General features: G+C 38.6%; 2 protein-coding genes across 5 annotated transcripts; both read left to right on the top strand.

Moving 5' to 3' along the window:
- Nucleotides 1–1,154: 1,154 nt before the first annotated feature.
- Nucleotides 1,155–8,310, top strand: LOC106181917 (cytochrome P450 20A1). Of its 4 annotated transcripts, none has more exons than XM_013566457.2 (12): nt 1,155–1,331; nt 2,420–2,484; nt 2,716–2,885; nt 3,914–4,059; nt 4,445–4,612; nt 5,299–5,380; nt 5,496–5,672; nt 5,946–6,069; nt 6,256–6,370; nt 6,800–6,864; nt 7,124–7,280; nt 7,679–8,309. In XM_013566457.2, the coding sequence occupies exons 1-12, from the start codon at nt 1,251–1,253 to the stop codon at nt 7,796–7,798; spliced, it is 1,470 nt and encodes a 489-aa protein (XP_013421911.2). In that variant the 5' UTR covers nt 1,155–1,250; the 3' UTR covers nt 7,799–8,309. The 4 variants fall into 4 exon arrangements, with proteins under 4 accessions (XP_013421911.2, XP_086869096.1, XP_086869095.1 ...); XM_087012970.1 differs by lacking the exon at nt 1,155–1,331 and adding an exon at nt 1,690–1,783 and having other exon boundaries at nt 2,420–2,532; nt 7,679–8,307; XM_087012969.1 differs by lacking the exon at nt 1,155–1,331 and adding an exon at nt 1,691–1,783 and having other exon boundaries at nt 7,679–8,307.
- Nucleotides 8,311–8,425: 115 nt separating this feature from the next.
- On the top strand, nt 8,426–15,218 carry LOC147761708 (uncharacterized). Its single transcript, XM_087012967.1, has 3 exons — nt 8,426–10,447; nt 12,552–12,658; nt 12,901–15,218. Exons 1-3 carry the CDS (start codon nt 9,055–9,057, stop codon nt 13,471–13,473), a joined length of 2,073 nt encoding a protein of 690 aa, XP_086869093.1. The 5' UTR covers nt 8,426–9,054; the 3' UTR covers nt 13,474–15,218.
- The last annotated feature ends 221 nt before the right edge of the window (nt 15,219–15,439 follow it).

The following is a 15,439-nucleotide window of genomic DNA, read 5'->3' as shown; positions in this document are numbered from 1 at the left end:
ACATCCATATTGAATGATTCTTGAACAAAGAAATGTGAGTTTATGACGTAGTTTAACATGTAAACACCACAGAAATCAAAACGGTGACATTTTTTATCTTTTGTTGATGACCAGATGGACAACTGCCGGAAGTGAAAATGCATCAACTCAAAATATGTCTTGCAAATCCTGGGAACTGTTGCTATTCCCGTCCTGAAAAGATAAGGACATAGTATTGTTAAAATACCCTTATGTACAAAAAGTTGTTGCTGTAGGCCCCTATGCAAAACATACAAACCCAACAGTTAAGGTAGAACTTCAGGTATTTTATCTAAAATTAAAGTCCTCAACTTTTTTCATTCCTGTTGCATGCACTTAATGTATCTTCCAAACATAGTATTATGCTTGAAACACAGCTCCAAGTTCATCGTGTGACGTAATGTTGGCTTTTTTTTTTTGGGGGGGGGGGGGGGGGCATAAAACATCATTTTCGGTTTTCTGATTTTCTCAGGCACCAGGACAGCTATATACATGTACATGCTTTTAATGATATTATAACACTTGAACAAAGTACTACAAAAGGGATTCGGGGATTTTTCATTACAGACTTACTGTTGATTTTATCTATAATGATTTTAGCCCTATTTGATTACAGTTCCACCACATAAATGATAAGTGGCTTTCTTGTAATAAGTTTTTTACTGCACAAACTGAACACAGGTAAAAAAATCACAAGATACTATTTTAGTAATAGTATATATAACAACATATTAGCACTGCCGGTTTTTGCTGTGCATTTAACCAGTAACTTATACCTGAAGCCTAGTTACTCTTATTGTAATCCTGCTCCTAGCCTGCTCAAGAGGAAAAGTAATTCGTCCTGTAAGTCTTAAGAAAGGGTTAAAGGGTTCATTTTTCTCTTGGCGTGTCTGTCTTGTAAATTTGAACCCAATAGTACATACAGTGTATCATTAATATCTAGATACAAGAAACCATAAAAGTTCTTCCGAAGAAGCTAACCCTTTGATAAATTTAACATCTTCTTTTTTTTTTTTTTTGTTTCAGTAATTTGTTTTTGAAGATCGTTCACTTTGCCTTCCATTTCATAAATAATCCCGTTTTTCCTTTACACTTCAGGGTAACCTTTCCCACAATACAATTCTCCGCATGGTAAAGGTTTTTTATTCGTGACCTACTTACTACACAGTATTGAATCAATGTCTTGCTGGTGAACCGAAACGGATTTCAACTTATGCGAATGCAAAGGAGAGATGGATATCTCATCGCTGTGTATCGTGGTGATAGTAACCTTCCTGGCATTGCTTGCATTTTTGTCGGTTATAAAAAAGAAGGTAAGATAAATGAATATCTCAACGCTATATTTAATACCCCTGTACCTACACTGTCTGTTCTAATGCCATTCAGATCGCTAGCAGACTACATGGATGTAAAAGATGCTTTATGGATCTCTACATTCCTGAGAAATTTAGGACGGTGGACTCTTGTAGGTGGCGCTAAGATTCATTATATGAAACAAGAAGTAGAAAATGTACAAGAATAGTATATATGTGATTAAACATGTAGCAGTTTGGTTGTTTTATCTCTCAGGCATGCAGTTGCCTGCTCCTGTATGAGAGACACCTCAATACAAGGCAATCTCAGTGCACCAATGAGCGTAAATCTGAACCTGCTGAAACCCGAAACAATATATCAACCTAATAATCGTACTATGGTTTGGCTTAGCACCACATATCGGCTCATCCGGACGTAACACGAGACAACCCGATAATGCCCGAACGTGCAGGTGAATAGTGTTTTGTAGCACGGTCCATGTTATGTGTACAGGTAAAAACCTTGAGATAAGTTTAACCTGGTTTTCGGATTAAATATCTCGTGGCTTTTGTGTTGTTGTCGAGGTTCGTGCGACGTGGTGATACGATGTAACTGGCGGTCTGATCTAAAAATGAATAGTAATGGTATGAAAGAAACGTACTATTACATTACTTCTCAGGGGCGGATCCAGGATTATTTGGAAGGGGGGGCGCGGATGCCAAGCCGACCCCCTGACCCCCCCCCCTCCCTTCTTGGCTTGGGCCCCGGGGCCCAGGGACCGGTAAATGGCCCCGAAATTTTTTGGTATTTTACAGGACGAACGGTGCCATTTGGTACTGTTAAGAAGTATGATTCAGCTTATCAAACCATTGGTTTGATTTTTTTTTTCAGAAACCTGCAAGTGAGTCTCGATTTCATGGCCCCGTATCTCGAAATAGAATCGGTTATGGAATCGAGACACGAACACACGTGCGCAACATAGCGAACCTTTCGAGATACTGAGCCTTGTTCATGTTCAAATATTCCACGTGGATGCTACAGAACTGAATATGATCAATCATATTGAAACATACTTAATGTATGCGTTCTAACCACGTTTTTTTTGCAGGTCTCAGGCAGCGGTACTTATGCATCGGGCAGAGACATCCCAGGACTGAAGGTCAGCCATGCCCAGTAAGTGCCCGGATATTGCGCACCACCATTTACAAATCGGACATTACGGTTGGCAGATTTATGGATTCCTCAAATTGTGCATATCTAATGGCAATTAAAGTATCCTTATTTACGTGTAGCTGTAACCTGTAGATATTGGGTACCCTGTTGCGCTATATGTATAAGAGAATGACAAGTAACGGATTCTGTTGTATGCAGGTATTTCTAATGTTTCAATTCGTTGTCCTCCAGACACGGAAACCTTGATCTGATTACTAAACACGGTGGATTTAATGGGTTTCTGCTGTGGCTCCATCAGCAGTATGGACCCATAGCAAAGTTCTGGTTTGGAGAACAAATGGTGGTCAGCATCGCCTCTCCTCAACTGTTCAAAGAAACCTCCCGTATGTTTGACAGACCTGGTAAGTAATACAGTGGAAATATAATTTTGACAAAGTTTTTTTTCTTTTTTATATTTTGTTTTGTTAATTTGTTTGTTTGTTGTTCTTTCTTTCTTTATTAATTTATTTAAGTGCAAATGATGCAAGGTTAGTTTTCTACACTTCTATACCTTATTAGTGAATGCATGCGTTTTGGTTGGGGAAACAAATTATACCAATCATTATTTAGAAAAAACATAGAGCGCATTGATATCAGCCGACTAACAGATCCTAGATCAAATAGCGCCTCAGTTCAGTTCTGGTCTTAAATTGCACTTAAAAGACCAAATCAGGTGCACTAGTGCGACCCACTTGAATGCTTGTTGCGGAACACCCCGTCTAAGCGGCAAGCTTTTTAATGGGTCGCCATATTTGATGTTCAGAGCAGAGGACAGTGCGAATCTTTCAGAACACACATTTTCATGAAATTTACAGGCCTCATGAGAAAAATACCGGCGATTCCACTTCCAAAACAGATTAAGTGATTCACGGTTTTTGTTGCTTTTCCTAGTCTGAAAATAGATACCATTCTCTTTATTAAACTTTTTTTACATGTTGAACATAAAAAGACACGAGTTTATATATTCTCGAGCTGTTCTCGCTTACGTACACATGTGCTTTGAAGTGGTTGGTTTTATTAAGGTCTGATCATTTTAAGGGTTATAACACGTCAAACCAAAGATAGTATGTATACTTTTGTGACTTGGGTCATTTCTTTTTCTTGAGTGCGAGTTTAAACCTTAGGGCTTTCTCAGATATGCACATCGTACTAGCTGTGTCGATCCAAATCTGCGGGGGATTGCGGCTAAAGTGCAATCTGTGAAATCAGCTTAATCAGCGCGCCATGGTTAATTACCCATAGCTGCTCGAGGAGGCGTGTCAAACAATAAAGTTGATTCCACGATGACTCTTGAACGAGAGTTCCCCGCAGAGCTGAACCGACACAGCTAGTACATGTACAATGTTTCAGCCTGAATGTGGTTTTTTACGAATTAACTGTCTTTTCCCAGGACTTCTTTTTAAGATGCTGGAGATCATAATAACTGAGAAGGCTATTCAGTATGCAAACAAGGAAGACGGCAAATGGAGGAGAAATACATACGACTCATGCTACAGCCATAATAATGTCATGAAATCCATTGGCATGCTTCAGAAGGTGATTTATTTATTTTCACATCAGTTTTTCATTAGTAAATATGTTTAGCTGATCGATAGAAAGGACGATTTACTTTCTCTATGGTGTTGAATCTTTTGCTAGAAGCAAAATAAAACTCCACAAAAGCGCCAAACTGTCACGTCGTCTATTTTTTTTCTTTTTGCGCGATGTGGAGACATTTGGAGGGTATTTCAAAACTGCCGCACAAAGCAACAGAATGACTTCAAAGTCGAACCTTGAGGTACCATGATAAAAAACACTGTAAAACGATAGTCTGTTAGTTAGTTTAAACGTGTTTTATTATCCCTGTGCAATTCCATTCATATATATTTTTTAAAATTATATATATTTTCTCTTTTTTCTCATTTTTATGCAATCGCCATAGCTTTCAGAGGAAATGGTGGCGAGATGGTCACAAATACCACATGGTGAACACGTTCCTTGCCGCCAGGGGATGTTCATGTTTGCAATAAAGGCAATTATGCAGAGCTCTCTTGGAAACTTCTTTTTACAAGATGAAGAGGTTCTCAAGTTCTGGGAATCATATAATACTGTAAGCTATACTTGAATTGCTTCTTAGTCTATAATCTCGTAAGACTATGCATATGATTAACTACTTGCAAAAATATTACAATTATTTTGGTCTGCTTGCTAGTTTTTTGTTTGTTTGTTCGTATGTGGTCACTATTTTATTTCTCATTGGAAGCCACAATTTCAGAGACTTGCTTTCAAATTTTTGTAGATTGCTTAAAGTTATAAGAAGAATCATATTGATTTTCATAAGGATCATGTTTACTGTCTATAGGTAAAAAATCCTGAAAGTTGGAAAATTTAGCTTGGCAAAGCCCATTGACAATTCTTAAAGAATTTTGTAATTTGCAATTTTGGATGTAAAATTTCATCAAATCGCGTGAACTGACATTAGATTACAGTTTCTACTGATTTGCCATATTTAATAGATATTCGGTATTGATTGGTTTTTAAACAGAAACGGCTAGGGTGTTCAGAGTTCAGCTGCGGTGTATAACTATACGTAAGTCAACCCCAAACAAATGAAAACAAAAGGCTAGCAATTTTAACCACGAATTAAAACTGTAAAACGTTACAATATTCGTCCCATTGATGCAATGTTCTTGTATTGTAGTTTTGCAAGTTCTTGCTCTAGTGGGCAATTTAATTTTTATTTATATATTCATTTGTTAAATCAGCCTGCGATTACCTTTTATCTTTTTTCATCAGAGTTGGTCAGATATGGAACAAATATTTCTAAAGGGGGATTTTCCGCAGCCGGGGAGTGAGAGGGAAAAGATATTTAACGAAGGTAAGAAACACACTTAATGTCATCAATGTATTCCGTTATTGCAACGTAAAATAAACGTGCTTTTGTATATCTCCAATTTCCTGTCATATGATATACTATGATACTCCCGTTGCAGCGAAAAGGTACATGTATGACACCATTGCGGCAGCGATCGAAGTAGGACGGAAGCGCCCAACCACTGAGAAACGAAAAATGCTGATTGACGTCATGATTGAGAACAATATACCTTATGACGTCATGCAATGTGATGTTTTGATGTTTATTATTGGAGGATTTCATACAACAGCAAATTGTAGGTTGATCTCTTTGACAATAATTAAATCCTTCTGCCTTACACACAATGTAAAATTTCTAAAAACAAAATCAGAGAATAAGCGAATTCTGTTTATAGAAAGGGGCTTAGAAAGGATGACAAAACTATTCAAATAATTTAACGCCTTTTATTTATTATTAACATACTACAATTATTTACTGTACTAGTTATACCACTGAATACAAAGACAATTAATCGAAAAAGTGTTCGTCAATTTTTTTATATCTTCTACATCATAATACATATTTCCAGCGTTATTGTGGGCCCTGACTTTTATTTCTGCCCACTCTGATGTGCAAGAAAAGATGTACCAAGAGGTTAAGAACATATTGGGTGACACAGGCAAAATAACTCCGGATAACATTGGTCAGTTAGTGTAAGTGTTTGCGGAATAATTCGCTTTTTTTTAAATAGAGACGCGGAACAATATGGATATGTATCATATACTGGACTTGATGTTTTACAGAGAAAATATGGCGTCGTTTCTATATTCAAATAGAATTTTTATATATGATACCATATTAGTGCTGATAAGGTAATGGGCATTGCTTAAAACTTTTAGGTACACCCGTCAGGTTATTGACGAGGCACTACGCGTAGCGAAGATTGCACCTTACGCAGCCCGCTTTGACGATGAAAATGACGTCAAACTTGGAGATTACGTCATACCAGCTGGGGTAAGTAAATTCTTACGTCATTGTGAATAGTACAGTTTCATTTATGGACGCCACATATTCTCTGTGAGGTGCGTTGGGTATTTATTTATTTTTCTGAAAGATGTAACTGTGTAAACATTTGCATTGTCCCGAAATTGGAGATTTAAATCTGTCTTTCTTCTCATGTTTTCTTGCGTCATTTTACTTGTGACACGTCACTGCATATCAGGCTATGGCGCCAAAATTAAAACAAAAACAGTGTTTCCATAGCCGTTCGTATACCAGTTTCTCTGTCATTTACATTCTCACCATTCTCACTCATTTTTTCTACCCCTGAAATAGAGATGAAAATTTAAGTAATAGGAATAAAATAACTTTACCTAACCAAGTGTCTGACCGCTACAGGTAGAATTCAGTTATACACACTTTTCCAAATTTTATGATTTTTAGACACCAATCATCCAAGCTATTAATGTGGAATATAATGACCCAGTACGCTGGCCGAACCCAAATGAGTAAGCATTTATATATTATATCGTTACATATATCATCCACCATTATCCTACTAACACTATTTAATTCACAATTGTTAATGTGCATTAAATTTTATATGTAATAATATATTTGAGTCGTACAGCAAAGTGATATGTACATGTATATGACCAGGGTTCAAATCGAGTTCACCTCTGAACTTGAGCACTTTTTATCAACGAATATCATATTCTCATCCTTTTTTATCTATTCAGAGTTTGCACTTGGAGGTATTCATTTAAGGTTTGACCCAGATCGTTTCAGCCCGGAGAAAGTGTCGGAGCGTCACCCCTACTCCTTTCAACCGTTTGGTTTTGCCGGCAAGAGGAAGTGTCCTGGGTACCGTTTCGCTTACGCAGAAGTCACTACGGCACTGGCGAACATTCTGCTGAGCTTTCAGGTTCGTGAGCATTGGCATGTGGTGAAATTCAGAAATAGTAGCCAAAAACTGAATAACGTGCTTAAGCCCCCTTCCCACTGGACGGCGTCCTTTCTGCGTCCCGTAGCATGGCCCCGTTTTAGAGTAAAAAATAATACTTTACTTGCCGATAATTGGCCAATCACTGAGCACTTATTCTGCAACCAAAGCGTTGCTTGTGCCTCCTTTCTACGACCAGAGCGATGCTTGTTTCATGGTCGCACAAAGGACGCAGAAAGGACGCCGTCCAGAGTAAAGGGGGTATTAACAAATAACAAAAAAACTTATTCTTGAGGAAGTCATGTTATAACAAGTCGACGCATTGACTGGTGTAGCTAGCCAGGCTTTGGTCACTTTCGTCAACTATCCTAATTTTACAGATTCAAGGGGTCAAAGGTCAGGAGGTCAAGGCGAGTTGTGGCTTACTCGGTGCCCTCGATGATGAGGTATGGATAACACTAGAAAAGAGATCTTCTGGGAGTGTACAGCCGATGAAATAAAGTGCACCGCATAACTATTGTGCCGTACACTGAAAAAAGCGGTTTGTGACATTTGTTGAAGACCTACAATATATAAACATGTACAATGTATGTAAGCAGGATATTTGCACCGCCATTGGTACTCATCTTGACGCTGACGGAGGGAAAAATAATAAAATTCCCATTGACTTGGAAAAAAGGCTACTACTTTATAATGATAAAAATTTCGTTGATTGGTGGGGGCGAAATCTATATTATCCTGAAAAACATTGCACCGAAGTGAACTATTACCATTATTACATGTACTAACTAACTCAGCACCAGAACTGTTAAACACGGTGATTGATCAAAGGCATAAAGATAAGAACTTATAAATTCAGCAGAATAAATCCTACCCACGCTCCAAAGCGTTCAAACCATGATACACTGAAATTTGAATCATCTTTCTATTATTAAGTACTTTACCAAATGAAGTCTGTAAAGTTTCGACCATGCGTCTACCGAAGTAATTATTATCATTAACTTACTTCCCGTTGATAATTATGTGCATAAGATATCTTGTGGCTGATGGTGATATGTAGGTGCCTTTTTTTAATTAAACGACAGCAATATGGGTCCAGTATACTGGTATATGGTATGTGCCATCACATTAACCGTACACGTAGGGCCTACATGTAAATGGAGAATGCACTCTGTTACACGGGCCTTCAATTTTGTCACGCCGGCTGTACGTTTTTTTACTCTTAATTTAAATTCATCACCACAAGCATAAAAAAACGATGAATTCAAATCATTTGTGTCCCATATAAAGACCCTAATACTTTCCGCTAACGCTGCAATTCACTTGCACTACCATTTCGGTTCCACCTGTTTGTTTAGAGGTCGTCCCAATTAATCGCTACTAGAATTCTCCAACGTAATATGCCGCGTGTAAAAAAACACACAGGGCGATCAATAAGACGACAGTGTTCCCCCACCCTTGGAACTCTTGTTGACGTGGAGTAGTCGAAATAACAAACTAATTATCCCAATAAACGTGACTGTTACAGCGACATGACCTATCGTGACTCTTAGTATTCTTGTTAACAAGCTCTCAATGCACGCTAGTTTAGTGTGTACCTCACGACTTATGCAAGACCGCCGTCGTGTTTAGGTTATTTCTTGCTCAGCGGCAACCAATTGCCTCTTAGGAAGGGCGGAGAAGGTATAAATGGCCAGCAAAAGCTGATATACGTCATTTCTATGCTGCAAATGCACAGTTTTTTGTATTCAGCAACATGATGATCATCTGCCTTACTTTTTGTGCTCTGATTTTTGTTCAGCCGACGACTGGTCAATCTGTCGGATTAACTCAAAAGTCGCCCAATTTAGAGATTTGGACGGTTGGGGGATTCACGAGGGAATCATCACATCTTAGAGATGGGATGCAAGGAATAACCACTAGAAGGGCGCCGGCTACTGAGGGTGGAATTCGCAATGAAAACACTCAAGATTCGCCCACTACTGAGGGTAGAATTCACATGGGTACCACACAAGAGTCGCCCACTAGGGACGGTAGAATCCACGATGGAATCACACAAGAATCTCTCATGGCCAGTACAAAGGGTAGGATGTTCGAGGGAACACCGCGGATTCCACATCAAGAAAATTCACTGCGCGAGGGATCGGCAAACAGCACCGAGTTGGCGGAAACAGCGGAGGGAACTTCTTCTCTCCCAAACGTTACTCTCACGCCGTATAGATGGCTTTGTGCCAGAACTGGATCGAAGCAGGTCAACGTTAAGGTCCACTGCAAATGCGACCCTCTGTGTTTCCTGTATAAAGACTGCTGTTATGGATTTACAAAAAATACGGCAGTGTGCGGTGCGTCTGTCAGATTAATAAGGGCGCAAAGTACCTCCGATTCCCTAACGTTTCCTGGAACCAACTTAACAGAAACTCAAAGTAACAGTACCACTTCCACTTCATCCCCTAACAAAACATCATCTTATGTAAGAAAAAATGAACAATTCGACCCTGCGTCTATTTCCCTGGCACATCAAAGCTCTTGCAGAAGAAGTCCAACATTACGTCCACTAAACCAACAAACCGGTTTACCCCATATGGACAAATTTGGATTGAGCTTTTGGATGGTGGACCAGTGTCCGTCGTCTTGGCTGGAGGAGGAAAGTCGTATGAAGTGCACTAACATCTCAGGTACTAGTCTCATAGAAGGCGCGCTCTTGTACCAGCCAGTCACCAACCCAGATGCTATGATCACCTTCAGAAACAAGTACTGTGCAACCTGTAATGGTATCGAGAACGGTTGGGAACCGTGGGAACTTGCTGTCTATTGCCATAGGGGACTAGCTGACGACTTTGCAAATTGCAGCTCCTCGGATTGTGTTTTAAGAAAGTTAAAGGACCTCAATTGTAATGGTATTTTCGTGTCAAAACCGGAATGGAATTTAAGAACATGCTTCCGGGAAGTTGAGGACCGTGCCTTTGGTCCTTGTAAGTTGACTTTAATCAATGGAAGCTTGCATCCTGTACCTCGGCCACGCCCCCTGCACTCAGCCTTAAGAGATGCCTGCATAGCGTACAACAATCCTGTCATTACCGGTTCTGATGAAAGTTTCAAGAACTACCACTGCATACTTTGTTATCATACAGAACTAACACTTTGTGAAGGTGAGTGGAGCGTTTTACTATTAGAAATTTTATATGTAAAACTTTACAGAACCGTACATAAATGACCTTCATAAATTTAATAGTAGTGTTTTTTTTTTTTTTTTTTTTTTTTTTTTTGTCAGAGCTTTAATATGTTTCGCCTAGTGGTATATTTCAATTTCTTCTTTATACTATCATGACGAAGAAGCTGGAGTAATATACACTCGAGCGATAAAGATCGGAAACATCGTTATTTTGAATAATTGTAAAATAACCGGCTCGTATTAGTAACGTAATTGTCCCATTACCAAAAGAATTAAAGCTAATGTGCCTAAATCACCCCACACATTACTTTCATCACGTATGGAGTCGTCCCAAAAACTTTTGTCTTTCCATGCGATTTGTTTCAAAGGAACAGTCGATTGTAGGACCAAATCTTTCTGATTTAACGGGGTTAGTATAGTTTTAGTGCGTCGTTTTCGCGGGTGGCGTCTTGTAGATTTAAACCTTTAGAGAAATTTAGTTGAATGGGGTGAATTTCGATTTTACCAATTTGATGAATTACGCCCGTCAAGATGAAATTGTCTCCTTGAATTTTGCAACCATTTTCTATATTTAATAAATACGTTCCCGGTCGAACTTTTACGGATTGTTCTGCGGTGTTATCACATAGGGTATACAAAGTTTCCCCCCACGTTACAATTACATACTGTCCAGGATTAATTTTGGTTGCGAATCCTTTATCTAAACTTTTGGAAATTTTGATATTACACGCTTCCCGATGTTTCTTACGTTACTAATACGAGCCGCGTGCCAATGCCCGCGACTCAATTAAAAATAATTACACGTATCAGAAATTTTCTGCGGTCTGCACAAAGTGTTGACTATAAACAACTTGGTTATTTTATAATTATCCAAAATAACGATGTTTCCGAACCCTTTTTTGTCGAGTGTTTATATATAATAGTTTTTGCAAAGGCTCATTGTGTATGGTTTAAAATCATTCAGAGTTAAGATGGATGAGTGTAAATTGGTTTATTTCTAATTTTGTGATCACTTGTCTGTAATCTACAAAACCTGACTTTACACCTAGACACTTTGTTGGAGAAGTCGCACGGCCGCCAATTAAAAAAAAGATAAGTTTACGATAACATTAGCTCTTCGAACGTGTTTTATTAGGCTGGGCAATATTTTTACTACATGTATACTGCAGTTACTTTGCCCACGAGACTCGAGATGAAAAACGCGTTAGATTTCGACTCCAGCCACCTTAAACGAATATAAGTTTAAATTACAGCAACAAGATCGGTTGGAGAACATCTACATGTAGCTCATCGTGTAAACCAAGATTAAATATTCTCTAATAAATTCACTATATTAAAATGTTTTATAATTCTACAGAAATAGAGACGTTTTTTGCTCTGTTTAACAATTACATGAAAACTGTTTGTAGCGAAGGGGGTCACCGGGATATTTGTCGTGGGGAAAGTAGAAATAATTTTGCGATAAGGCTAATAAATTATAATAACACAATGAAAATTAACTGAAAAGAAAAATGCGCCCCACCGATGAAAAGCTGTAGGGTGGGTGGTGGAACAGAAAAGAAAGAAAGGTAACGAAAAGAGAGCAAGCAAGAATTAGAGACAACGTTTGTAAGAATAAAAATAGATTAGGAGTGCTTACCTCGTGATTCTTTTGTTAGATTGGAATGAAAATTCACTGACGAATTATGATGTCCTTTCTTACCAGCAGCAAGAGTGAGACTGGCCTTTGGTCACGTATTGGGGAAACTTGCTCCTGAATGGTTCTGCATCTTTATTGCAGGTCAGAGGTCATGTACTGATAATGTTGCATTCGCATATATACGGAATATCCCGAGGACTCCCGAAAGTAAATCTGTGTATTATAAAATCGGTTACAGCTTTGCGATAACCTTGTATTTATAATTCTACAGAAATAGAGACATTTTTGCTCTGTTTAATAATTACATGAAAACCGTTTGTGGCGAAGGGAGTCACCGGGATATTTGTCGTGGGGAAAGTAAAAATGAATATGCGATAAGGCTAATAAATTATAATAACACAATGAAAATTAACTGAAAAGAAAGAGCCTTGTATATATTCAGATCATAATGCCACACCGCCGCCCGAGAGATTCCATGGTCTTTCTTTTCGCGCCCTATTGTACTTGGGAGACCAAGACAGCGTGCAGAGTGGTGGCGTCATGACTAGGGTGAGAAAACGAACTGATATATTCATAATGACGAGGAAGATAATAGAAATTGAACATAGTTATAAAGCTTGGATGTCATTACTTTACTAATTCTTTTCCGCACATGTCATGTCAATATTTTAATGCAATTTTCGTCAGCAGTTTCTATCCTGGTTTTATTGATTTAAATTGCCGCCCTAAATTGTAAATCGTAAAAACCATGGGCATTGCACATACATCTGCAGAGGTTAATTTTTTTCCAGCCTGAAGATGAGCAAATAATATGCCCCCCTGGTTTTGCTCCTGATGGTCAGGACTGCCGCCCCGTTATGTACAACTTTACAGTAGTGAAGGCAGTCGTTTCCTTGCACTTTGAACCCTGTGGCTGGCTTCCAACACGTAAGGATGCCTGTTCAGAAGTCAGGCACAGTAGTCAATTGTCAGCTGTACTGAGAGCTGCGCAGGCAGGTTCTGCTTACTGTAGGCAGACATTCAGCGCGGATAACACGTCTATCACCTTTGTCGTTAACGCAATTATCACTCTACGCTTGGGACTAGCCTATTACGAGGAAAGTCGCAAAAGTTTCGCCCAGGTCCAAGCATGGATGGAAAAAGCTCTGCAAAACGAGCAGTTGGATATAACCGGAGGGCCAGTGGGTTTACGCTCAGGATCTTTCTCTGCCTGCGTGAAGAGCGCCACGCCCCTCGGCTCAGTGCCGCCATTTTCTGGTGCGACACCGAGCACAACCCCGAGGCAGAACCGAGGAAACAGTCACATCGGTAACTTTAGACTTTTGATGTTAATGGCGATGGTGGCAGTGGTGTGGGATTTCTAGCTCTGCGTAAGAGTATTAAAAGAAAGATATTGGATTGGATACTTATAGTGCAATCAAGCTATACATAGATATAGTACGTTTTTATCTGTTGTGAAGTTTTGAAGTTTAACAACTTCAAACTGTTGTGAAGTTGTGAAGTGAAACAACTACAGCTTTATCAAAATTCATCTCAAATAGTTGCTTGAGATTTTTTTCTAGTAAACAGTCTAACCTACTTTTGGGCGCATATTAATAAACCTTTCAGGATAAGTCAGAAATGGGCTAACTAAAGTTATGATGGCGATTTGGTTATTCGATTAAAGGTACATATGGTCTGAGCATCGATGGGGCGTTGAGTTTTTCAGAATCTGACCAATTCAAGTTGTATGGGCTATATCGTCCGTAGTGCATTGTGCATTGTGCATTGAAAAGAGGTTAATTGGTCATTTGACAGTTCGTGTAAGATTAATTTCAAGTAATCTACATTTATTTGACTTAACTTAATTCAGCATGAATAATAATAAGTAGTAGAAGAAGAACATGTTATGATTCTGCGCAATATTTTAAAGGATTTATTGTTTGTCGTTGTTAAAGCCAGGTTACATTGGCCACGGTCTCTGTACAATGAAATCGTATACGATTTTCGTTGCGATTTTTATTTATTTATTTATTTATTTATTATGATTTTTTGACATCGATTGTAAGTGTTTACTGGCTACAGCGATTATTTTTACATTTCGTGCCGATGCCGAGGCATTTCTCCGACATGACCTTGGGGTCAAGTAGGAAACAACAGTTTTTCAAGTAAAAAGTGGGGGCATGGAGCCCTTTTAGTCTCAGTGCAGTTGCCATACGCTTTCCGTGCGGCCTCTTAAAAGGTCAATAGGTCAATACTCTGTCGGTGTGCAGCACCCAACGATAATTAGCACCCATGTGGTTACAAATTCATGCAAGTGATTAACACAAATCTTCTTTGATATTTTCACTATTGTTATGCCCTTTTAAACCACCAAATGCGAGAGGGAAAAAGTCCAACAACAAGTTCGACCATTATCACTATCAAGGCAAGTCCACGGAGCAATGCCCGAACGGGAACTGTGGTATTGCCCCGGCCGACGTGCTTGCGATTTTCGAAATTTGACCAAAGTTTTAGGTTGACAAAATCGTAGAGACCACGGTGGTCGTGAACCTGCTTGCCTCCGTTCAGACGCCTTACAAAAAAGATTAGTGGACAGTGTGCCTGCACCCTACCTTTATCGCATGACAAATAATATTTAGGCTTAAAATTAATTATTCAGGCAATGTGACATTTAATTTCACATTTTAAATAATCCTAAGTTCTAAATGTTGTAGATTTGTCATGTTGTAAAGCAAAAAAAATACGGTTACCGTTTTATTAATGGCAAATTAGCATAATTTTATTCAAATTCAATTAATTAAAATTTTGAAAGCTTTAAAGTGCAATTATAATTTTGTTAGGAAATAAATTCGATGCCTGTAGTGCAGAACTGTACTCTGTATTAGACAAGAATCAAATTTATTCATGTCTCCAGGATTATGTCAATTGTTTGATTTCACAATCAAAAAAGTAAAATGTGACGACGTTTATAACAGCTGTACGCTGGGACGCTTACAATTTGAAAGAAAATCCTTATATAAGTCTCTTTTGGGGTTAGGCAGAAATAAAAACGACCTTAACTGGCCTAAGACAGTTAACCTACATCTTGCGTTTGTCATTTATTCCGTTAATTGATCAAGTACTACTCAGGGCGTTTTAGATAGTCAGTTTAGTTTGATGGGGCGTGAAATATTATCAATGCATTGACAGAATATAGCATGAAAGATTTTTATATGCAAGAAAGGCACTCTGTTCTTAATATAAACTACTGGTAAACAAGAGATGAAGCACATGATAATATATCAAGGGCTGCATTCACACACAAGTTCATCCACGTACTAACTGATCCGTGGGTCAAATATGGCGTGC

Source organism: Lingula anatina, chromosome 5 (assembly GCF_051362555.1).
Source record: "Lingula anatina isolate TDL-2025a chromosome 5, LinAna3.0, whole genome shotgun sequence".
Lineage (NCBI taxonomy): Eukaryota > Metazoa > Brachiopoda > Lingulata > Lingulida > Lingulidae > Lingula > Lingula anatina.
This window is presented reverse-complemented; position numbering and strand designations above follow the sequence as displayed.